General features: G+C 54.4%; 1 protein-coding gene across 1 annotated transcript in view; it reads right to left on the minus strand.

Annotated features, from left to right (window-relative positions):
* The window catches only part of LOC104078731 (plexin-A1-like), a gene marked incomplete at both ends in the record, with an annotated part of 43184 nt that overhangs the window by 10121 nt on the left and 22342 nt on the right, over positions 1-10721 (minus strand). The window contains 3 exon segments of the mRNA XM_009580486.1: position 1; positions 5021-5087; positions 9423-9679. The exon segment at position 1 is cut by the window's left edge and continues 146 nt beyond it. Of these exon segments, the coding sequence (XP_009578781.1) occupies position 1; positions 5021-5087; positions 9423-9679 (325 nt within the window).

Genomic DNA, 10721 nt, shown 5'->3' on the forward strand with positions numbered 1-10721 from the left:
CCTGTGGGACAGGGGATGGAGGAGAGGGAGAGAGAGGGGTGAGAAGGTGCCAGGCACCAGCTTTGCATTTCAAGAACCACCACCGTGTCAGGAGCCTCCTGTGGCCCTGCAGCATCGAGGCACATATGTGGCTTTATGAAGAGTCTCAAGTCATTGCTCAAGACTGCAAGGAAGGGGGCACATGGTAAAATTCATCCCGTGGAGGAACTCATTCTCTCCTTCCAAGCCCGCTGGAGGTTGTTCCCTTGTCTATCAACCCCTAGGCTCAGCTTCCCAGAGTTTCTAGACGCTCCCCGGTGAATTCTGCTCATTCTACAGGCCAAAAATAAGCTAAAAAGGTTAAATGCAGGGCTAGTGAAGAGCAGGTTAGGCCCGGGGACCTTGTGTATGGGATACAGCCTATCTTTTGAGCTGGCCCAGCCAAGAGAATCACCGGAGGACTGGAAAGGCCATGCTGCAGTGGGACAGCCTGGGGCTCTTGCCCAGGTATCACGATGCAGTTCAGGCATCTGCCAGGAGCCCAGTCTCACATGAGAGAAGGTTAAAGGAGGTTTCTCTATATGACGGCTAGGCACAGCCAGCCAGATCCACTGGGAAGGAAAAGCGAGAGAGCAACTTACTGACAAACCTACCCTGAGTCTCCAGTTGATGGAGGGGACCAGGCAATGAGGTTTCCTGCAGGTAAACCATTTGCCACCTATGTGTCCCCAGTGCCAAACCCCTACAGACAGAGCCAGCTTTAGCCATCAGCCAGAGTCACATCAACACCTATCTCATAGGTGGGAGGAAGGGAGAGGCAAACTGGACCAGACACTTCCTCTGAAGATGCTGGAACTGCAGCAAGCCAAGAACATCAAAGGATCCACCAAGGTTGGAGGCACCAACCAGCCTGAAGCCATGAGCTGGCGTAGGGGGGCTGGAAGTGGACACCTCTTTATCATCCAGGGCCCAAACCTCTCCCCTGAGCTGCATCCCAATGAGCCCTTCCAGATACAGGCATTAGCCCTAAGGGAGAAAAAAGGGTACGATGGGAGCAGAGAGGAAGGGGAGAAGTCCCAGCAGATTTTACCCCATCAGCCCTCGCCCCTCCCTCCCGGCCGCCTCACAAATAAATTGTACTTTGGTGCAAAGTGCGGCTGCTCTCCCTGTCACCATATGCTGTTAGCATCTCGTTAGCATCTGCAGTAATTAAAGAGACAGCTGCTAACGAGCAGGAACAGGCATACATCATCCCCAGACCTTCCGACAACACGCCTGTCTTTGAAATTATGTTTCATTTGCAAACTTGGCTTCATTAAGTCAGCTTGGAAAAGTGAGAGACCCAAGGTGGGTGCTACGCTGCGCATTACCGGCTGCCCAGCAAGGCGGGAGTGCCAGGCTGGCCACAGAGCAGTGAGCCCCCAGGCACCCCGAGCCCACCCCTCCAGCTGCAGTGGAAAGACTCGAGTTGCTTCTTTTGGTTGCTTGTAAAAATTCCTCGTAAAACTTCCAGGTCTGCGGAAGTGGTGTGGATGGAGGATACCTTGGAGCGGGACTCCTGCTCAAATCTGGCACGGCTGCTCCCGTCTCAGCCCACAGATTCCCCCTCTCAGGCGAGGCATGGTTGCTGCCCCCTCCATCTGCAGCTCTGCACCCCCCCTAAGGACCCCCACCGAGAGAGGTCGGTTCAGCCCTTCCCACATTGGTGGCCCAGTTGCACTCCAGGCATCACAGCGTCACCTCCTCCGCTGGTCGGATGTCGGCCAGGCTGATAGGGAATAAATCTCTTCTAGAGTGCGTGGATTAGAGCTGGCCCTATGGCCTCCCCAGAGGGATGGAGGCATCAGTGGTCCTGGTGATGGGTACGTCACTCCTCCAGCACCATGCAGGCTTTTGGGGGGTCCTGCGTGCCCCAGGATCCTGGTCTCCTTCTGACCTGTTGACCCTGTCAACAGAAACAGCCCCTCTGCCCTGTCCCCCTGACTCTGCCCATCCTCCACGTTCCAGCTTGGCTTCCCCACCTGTTCCAAACGGGGGTCCTACCTTTAAAGTCCAAAACCTCACTCCCAACCTCACTGTACCCACCGGCTCTTGAGGACCGGGGCCGAGATGCTGCCGTGGGTCACAGCTCACTGCGCCACAACAGATGAGGATGGTTTAGGGCTCGTCCCTGACAGAGACCAACGAAATGAACAGGGAGCACCGAAACCGGTGCCAGGCAGCTGCGCCAAGATGATCTCCATCGGGTGAGACACAGGAGGGGGCCGCTGAGATGGGGCCGGGCGGCCCCGCAGGTTGATGGAGGGCAGCCTGCCCCCCAAACGCGGCCGTGCCCACGCTGTCAGCCCCAATGCAGTTTGCTCACTGCTGGGGGCCTGAGTGAGGGGGCTCTGGGGGGGCTCTCCGTGTGAGCCGAGCTGAGGAGGGCAGCTGCAAACACCCTGTGCACGCACGCGTCGGTATGTTGGGAGCAGGCTGAGGCGAGCCAGCTAACACTCAAATTGTCTTATTGACTAGATCTAGCTCATCAGGCACCTAATATCGTGCATTTTTCAGCACTTGTCTCGATTTATCCCTCTCCCTTTCCCCAGGGTGTCTCATTAAGAGTCTGATAAATGCTACTACAGGGTCCCCGTGAAAGCCAGCCCTCGCTGGCTGCCCACGCTGCTGGCTGCGTCCCCGTCCCTCGCCCCAGCACATCACGGCCACGCGATGCCGAGTGCCTGGCCCTGCTCCGGGCAGGTTTGCTGAGAGCCGATCTGGCACACGTCCGCCTGCCTCATTTACATGCACGATTACTGCAGTTTGGTGCATTTTCCCTGCTGGCAAACTGTCTGCTGTGATACCTCTCCATCTACTCCACAGGTTTCTCCTGCTTTTGATGCCACCTGTGACCCTCACTGCTGGGAGACAAGCAGAAATGGCCCCGTGGGTCTCCTTTGGTGGGACCAACCCAGGAGAGGCCATGAGCGCATCCTCAAGTCTCTTCCAGTCTAACTCAAGTGACCCAAGCGATGGAGTTTCAACCACTTCCCCGGGGAGATGATCCCCAGCGTAACAAATCTCATAGCCAGCGGGTTTATCCAGGCCCTCCGCATATGTTCCTCCTGTAATGGTGCACCTAGATCGGACTTCTCTCTCCTGCTGCTACCACCCAGAGACTGGAGGCGTTTTCCCCCACCAAAGTCATGGCATAGCCAAGGACTTTATAAAAAGCCATTGCCCTGGTCCCATCCCCACATCTCTCTCTCCTGCTACTCCTTGTCCCCAGACCTGCCCCACACTGGCGATGCAGCCAGAAGGCTCTCCAAAGGGGGACAGGGCCGTACAAGGACAGATGCAACACAGTGGTGGCACATGAGCTGATCCAAAGCAGCTTCTGAACAAGGTGAACGTGTCCCTGTCACCTGCCCACATGGCCCAGCCCAGCCAGGGACAGGCCAAGGGCACCAAGTCATGCACACGAACGCAATGTCCCCAAATGCCACTGTGGGCGTTGGAAGGCTGTGCACTGTGCTTTGCTTGGCCAAAGCACAACCTTGTCCACTTCAAGGAGCCCTGAGGGAGTTTATCCACAGCGAAAGCTACTCCTGCCTATCCCACCGACCCCGCAGAGCCCAAAGAGCCGTCTGCCGGTGTCCTACCTGATCCCACTGGGCACTGCTGCTGCAGGGGCGGAGGGCGGCCCCGCTGAGCAAAGCCCGGCACCAAGAGGCAGCAAGAGGTTTGACATCTCCCTGCGACTGGCACAGCTTTTCTTCTTTCCAACCCCTGGAAAGCAATCTCCACTGCACACTACGGCTAGATTTTTATAGATACAGGCTATCCCTTGACGGAGGCAAAAAGCCAAGTGCATGTAAGTGATATTATAAATCACCTCTCATTGATGATCACTTGAGTTCTGCACAGACTCCTGCTCACTCTCATATCTTGGCTGGAAATGGTTCAAACTCTCTTTATCTTAATGAGGGATGAAATCCCACAAAAACGGCTGCGTGCCACCCAGCCTTGCTGCACTGATGCCAGGCAGGATCCCAAGAAACGGCTCTGCCGACTGACAAACCCGCCGTGGGACCAGAGACACTGTTCACCCCACCGGTGTCATCCCGAAGCAGCAGCAGGACCAAGATGGTGGTCCATGGGCTGGAGCTGCAGCTGTGTAACCCGCATGGCTGCTGGTGCGGCTCTAGCTGGTGGAAGCACTGGCACTGATGGGATAAATGTTCTCGATATGGGTTGGGTGAACCAGCAGTAAAAGCAGCCTTTACGCTTTGGCATCCTCTTCTGCTACCCCCGATGAAATTGGGAAAAAGGCAAATTCAAGTTAACGGGCTCGCCAATGCAGGCAGGGGCACGAGGAGGTCCAACGTCATCTGCACCCTTGCGCACACGCTGTGGAGAGAGCTACACCCCCGGCTGCCAACAGGCCCCATGGGGCGTCCACCCCCAACGGGGCACTTTTTGGAGGGGAAGCATCAGCAGAAGCGGAGATGCCTGGGGGAAACGATTCCCCTACCAAGGAGCCTCAGTGTCAAAGACATGAAGCAAAAGCAGCAGCATTACGTGAAGAGCTCAGCACATCAAACTACAGCTCAAACAGGCAGAAATATCCTTCGAGCACAGTGATGACTACAGAAGGACCAGCTCCCAGGGCTTTTTCCTCCTGAGTTACACAAGCAGAAGCAGGGAGGGAGGAATGGGGACCACTCCGAAGGGATTCAAGACTCAGCTCAGTTGCTTCAAATTTACCCTTTGGGCACCATTTTTATGAAGATCTCAAACCCACTACACATTAAGCAATCCCAGTCTGGATTTCATTTCTCAATCTCAGCTCTTTCCCCGAAAGGAGACACAGAATCACTAATCACATCTCAGAAACACAGGATGGGAACGGAGGCCTGGGAAGAGATCTCTGCTCTGGGAGGGAGCGGCAGCGCTCAGGAGCACATCAGCCCAGGCTCTGAGTACCATGCTGCACATCCCGGTGAGGCAGGAACCACCTCCCTACCCACGTGGGGTTGCCATCCCTTCCCAAACTCACCTTCAGAAACTTGTACAGCAGAAACGTGAACCAATTCGTCAGCATCTTCTCTGCCACCGACTCCGTTCTGTAGGAGAGAGCAAAGAGAGCAAAGGCGTCAGCAGAGAATATTAAAGGTCTCTGATCTCGCCCATTGCCACCTCAGCCTTGGACTGTGGCTGTATCTTTTTTGGCTTTAAAAGGTCACATCTGGAAAGGCAAAAGCTCTAGTGAAAAGCCTGCCCATCTGCAAGGCTGAGCCACAGCAGCCCCCCAGGAGGGAGAAGCAAATTGGTCTCCGGTGTATTTGGAGATCCAGAGAGAGCCAAGCATGACCTTGTCCCATGGAGAGTCTCACCCAGGGGATGACCAGCTTTCTATCTCTCCCTGGTACCTTCTACTTAAACGAAGTTTGTTTCTTGCATCGTGTCCCATTAGAACCAGGCAGCTCCCTCCACAGGAGGATTGTATGAGACACCTAAGCCAGGTAAACTGTCACTGAACCTACCTCAAGCTCCCCAGTTAAAGCACAACCTGAAGGGAAGAGCTGAGGTTGCAAGACAAGGTCAGATCCTGACCCACATTCCCACAATAGGAGCACCTCTTCCCACATCAACGAGTGCCTGATCTAGCTGGAAGCCCCTCTCCCCACCTGGGAGCTGCTGCTCTGACTTCTGCTCCTGCAATGCACTCAACACCGCTCTTGCCCTGACACAGGCCCATCTCTACTGGGTGACACAGGACTTCCCAGCAACGCCCAAAGCAGCCCTTGATCTCTGCAGCCTCAAAGCCCAGGAACTGCAGTAGAGCAAGAGGACAATTACCACCAATACTGGAGGGATAAAGAGAGTTTTCCCCAGCAGCCTGTGCAAGGTCTGTTCAGAAGAACTGCTGGAGGAGAGGACACCTGGTTCTTGGCCGTCAGTGGTGGTGACGGTGAAGCTTTAGGAGGCCATGCTCTGCACCCTCACTTCTCTCCTTGCCCCTGCCCTTGCGCCTGGATGTTGGTGGCTCTCGGGCAGGGATGCACAGCCCTGCCGCACAGAGAGGGCACCGGTCCACTGGCACGTGGCCTTGGTTAAAGCCACCGTTGAATTTAGGTCTGGAGACTTTGATCCCAATATGGTTTTGGTCAAACTTAACCCCAGTACTAATTCAGCTGAAAACAAGGGGATTAAAGGAGGAAGAAGTAAGAGCAGTGGTTGGAAGCTCAAGCTGTTTTCCATGTACCTTTGGAGCACTGTGCAAAGACACTGTGCCAGGCTTGGGATTTAACCCTTCCCTGCCTGCATGGCGGCAATCCCGGGTCTCTGTGTGTCTCCTCAGAGTGGGGTGGTGATGTAGGAGTTTGCAGTGAACGAGGATGCAACCACCAGCTCAAAAAGGAGCTTAAAAATGGAGCCGTGCCTCTCAGCTTTTGGAGATGCAGTTGAAGGAAACAACCAAAACTGCCTTAAGAAAACCTATAAATTGCCCCTAGTTTCCTAAAGCGTGGTTCAAATCCAGACGACAACATGCTCCAAAGCGGCATGGCAGGGAAGGTCCGGGGGAGTCACCTGTATCTGTGTTGGGACCACCACCACGCAGCATGTGCACAACAGGGAGAGCAGGATCCTGCAGGATGGGTGTGAGACATGGTGGGTCTGAACAGGACGTGGGGACCTCGGGGTGGCAGTACTGCAGCCAGGATGTGCCGCACCAGCAGAGGGACAGCCTGGCATGGAGGGAGCTGAGGGTGACAGAGGACTCTGGTGAACCATGCAGGCCTACAAGGGCAGCTTAACACGCCTGTGTCTGCACCGCAGCCTGCTCTCACTGCCATAAGATAAAAATTCCCCTTAACAAGTCCATTATTTTTCAAGTGGCTTTCACTCCCTTTAAAGTAAAAATGCCAGCCAGCCCCCCAACCTTCTCCCGTTAGGCTTCTTCACCTTATCCACCCCTTAATCATCAGATCAGCCACTTGCAAACAGAGATGCTCCTGAAAGCACAAGCAATACTAATAACCTCAGGGACGTGGCTGCATTCCTGTTGCACCAGGGGAACAGAACACAAATGGGTTGTCAAGAGACAAAACCCAGAAGGAACCCAAACCTCAGAGCCACCATGAAGATGCCATGCACTGCCCAATGCCATGCACTGCCCCACGCAATGCCATGCCTGGCAGATGGGACAGGAGCAGTTCCCAGTGGCCAGATGGCTGGGGTAGGAAATCCACTTTCCCAGAGTTTATTCAAGCTGACTCGGGGTCGTATGGTCCCATCCAAGGCTTTCTCTTGTACTAATGGGGCTTAGCCCTTTTTGCCCTCCCTGGAATAGCACAGCTCTCCTTAAACCATTAGGGGACAGTAATACCTGAGCCTCCAGAGGAGGGAAGCCTTCCTGCGCCCCGCCAGGAAAGATTAATCCATTAAGGGGAAGAAAAAGACAGAGAAGGAAAGGGACATGGGGAGAAAGCTAAGGGAAGGGGTGGACTGAAGCTATTCAGCAGACATCCTCCCCGGCCCCAGACCAGGTCCTTCGCTGACAAGCCTGTGACACTCATCTGAAGTGCCACCACCCGGGCTCCGGCGGATGTTTGTCTTTATCCGCGATAGAGCCAGATGCCACAGCAACGGCGAGATGATCCAATAACAAAATAAATAAATAACAGCTCTCCCCAGTTAGATCAATGTTAATCCAGTTGCCCTGGGCGGTAAGCACAGTCACGCACCCAACAGCAGGGCTAATCAAAAGGATGGAGGAAGCACAGCCCTCAACACAGCTGCGGGAAGAACAAAGTCTCTTTAAATATCAGTCAGAGAGACACGAGCAAGGTACCGGCCAGGAGACCTCGTCCCTGCCCTAAGCATCCAGCTCCACCTGCGATGGACCCCCAAGCTCCGTGGCTGGGGACTGATAGTCCTCGGACTGCTGGCTCTCACTGCACCCACGCAGGCTGGGCTCTGGCCCCGTGCTGCTCCCACGGCTCAGCCACTGCAGCTGCTGGCCTCCCTGCACTGCCTTTTATTTATATTTTATTGATTTACTTCATTCCGGAGTTTTGCTCCGATGGTAGTGGCTTTGTGATGCTCTGAGAGACGCAGGAGCTGGATATGCAGTTCAAATATTTCAGTGAAGCCTGGTGTCATGGAGGGACAGTAAGAAGGGAAGAGCCTAAGGATGCACTTGGGGAACGGCACCTCCAAGACCCACCCCTCTCCCGGCCAGCCACGGGTCTGCACCACACCCCCTCTCTGGCACGTTGCTAATGAGGTGCTTTGAGAAATTAAGGGCTCCCTTGCAGTGTGATAAATGAAGCAGAGAGAGTAAGAAAGCAATGTGCTTAAAGAGATCAGCCAAGGGAAGGTAGCACGGATGTAACTGGGATCAGCTCACATCTGTGTCCGCTCCAGGCGTCTCCCCAGGGCCAGGCACACAAAACCCAACAGGTTTTGTCCCATCTGGCCATGCCATGAACATTGGTTGATGTTTGAAAGATGCTCTGGTTTTCTGGAGCCTTTCTGGTGACATGCCAACCCTGTGGCTCTCAGCCATCCCGGCATCTCCGCTGGAGGCTGGTGGCACTGGGCTGGTGGAGGCAGAGATGGGGAGGCACGGCACGGCATGTGAAGGGAGAGGATGGCATGGAGGGCCTCGAGCTGGGCTGGTGGAGCTTATTAATTGTTTTTGTTCGGCACTTGGTGTATCTTTCAATATTCATCAGCCCGTGATGAAGGAGCGCTCAGAGCTATCGTTAAATATTGATGGGCCAGGCAGACTCACAGCAGGGCTTGGCAGGCTGCCTCCTGCTCACGCTCCCCCAAGCCCCAGCGAGACTCCCAGCCTGAGAAGATCCGCTTGGCTTTCCCAGGAAAACCCCCACGTGCCCGGCGAGGTGGGCAAGTCCCGAGAAGGCAGTGGGGAAAGGAGGACTCCAGCCTGCCGCAAACCTGCAGAGGCACCCATGCAGCAGTGCCAGCAGCAAGGCAGCCACCAGGCAAGGTGAGAGCCGCCCCAAGTGCTGGGAGGTTTGGGGGACCGCCTGGTCACCTGGAGAAGGGAAGGCAGGTGGAAGCATCGCTGCAGCGACACGCAACAGTGCCTGACACCAGCGCGCATCCTCCCTGCACCAGCCTTCACAGCCGGCAGCCGCCAAGCATCCCTCCTCCCTAGACAACATGAACCTGCACAGACCAAACCAGAGTGAGAACATCCCATGGGTGACTCCTGAGCTGGCTGGGCCCGGGTGGTCCCACACGCCTCTCATACTTGCACGCAGACAGGAAAGGAAATGCTTGGCCACAGATCCAGTGCCAACATTGCCACAGCCAACACCAAAGCCATCACTGATGGCATCCCTAAAGGACACCAGCACGTGTCCACACACTCAGAAGAGCCTGGGCACTGTCCCACAGCTCCAACCTCTTGGATGGTCACTCACCTCCGCAAGAGCAGCTTCGGGTGGTTCTTACTCTCCAGATTCTTCTCAATGAGGTCGGAAAGGAGCTGCTTCAGCACACCCGTGGCGTACTCCATCTCGCCCTGCAGCGCCGTCATGATGAGCGAGGCCACGTTGCCGCGGTCCCGCATGGAGAAGCTCCGCTGAGCCTCCAGAGTGCGGATGAAGGTCAGCAAGAAGTGCTTCTTGTTCAGGAGCTGCCCAAAGAGGGTCAAAGACTTCTCCACATTGGCCTGGACCTGCAAGGATAGAGCAAAGCTGGGAGATGGGCACTAGGGGGAAGACGACGAGAATACAGTGGCTGGGCTGCACAAGAACCTGGATTCACCCTCATCCTTAAAGAGGAAAGGATGAAAAAGGGTCAAAAAGCAGCTGAATTTGTGCTCTCCATACTACCAAGCTTCCTCTTTGGTGATCAGCCTCAGTTCCCTCCAGAAGTATTATCTAGTTTGTAATATCTCAGCATCAGGTTAACACAGTCTTAGGGCATCGATGTATATATATGCATAGACACACACACACACTTCCACACAAAGACTCTCTCCCGCGTGTGTGCAGGCACATACACACACTTCCCTCCCGTAAACAAACACTCTTTCTCTCCCAAACACGCACACAAATTATAATTTTCAATTTCAGCTAACAAGCAGCTCAATTCCCACCGAAGTCACTGCAACACGCGCTTCAGGTATTGCACAGAAAGCAAATAAAGCCACAACCCTGAGCTCCACCAGCAGCAAACCCGCCTGGTTTTGGGGGGCTGGATTTCAGACAGGGAAGCAAATAGCAGAAACCTGGCTCTGCCCCGCTCCAGACACAGACTGAAATATTCCCTTTCCTCTTGAGACATTCGAAGGTGTATTTCTGGTCTTACTCGGCCACGTAGCGCCCAGCATGGATTGGGCTGGGATGCTTTCATTCCCGTGCTGCCATCGTCAGCCCAGCTCTGGTCAGCCCTGACCAAATTTCTTATCAGAAATGAACATTTTTACAACAAGGTGTTTTCCCATTAGAAAAGATGATTTCTTCTGAACAAAAGCCTTGCTGTGGTAAAACATCAATTTGAATTATTTCCCGCCCCCCCGCCCCTTGTCTTGTCTTCCTGATGGGGAGAATAAGTGAAAAATTTCATTTCTTGTCAATATTTGGAGACAAAACAACACTTTTCATTTCAAAACACCAGCTCAAAATGAAGAACAGGGTTTTGACACATCAAATCATTTCACTTCAATCAAAACTTTGGATCGGTGCTCTTCAGCGAAATTCCTCACAGTTGTAACT

The sequence above is a fragment of the Fulmarus glacialis genome, unplaced genomic scaffold (assembly GCF_000690835.1).
Source record: "Fulmarus glacialis isolate BGI_N327 unplaced genomic scaffold, ASM69083v1 scaffold936, whole genome shotgun sequence".
Classification (NCBI taxonomy): Eukaryota; Metazoa; Chordata; class Aves; order Procellariiformes; family Procellariidae; genus Fulmarus; species Fulmarus glacialis.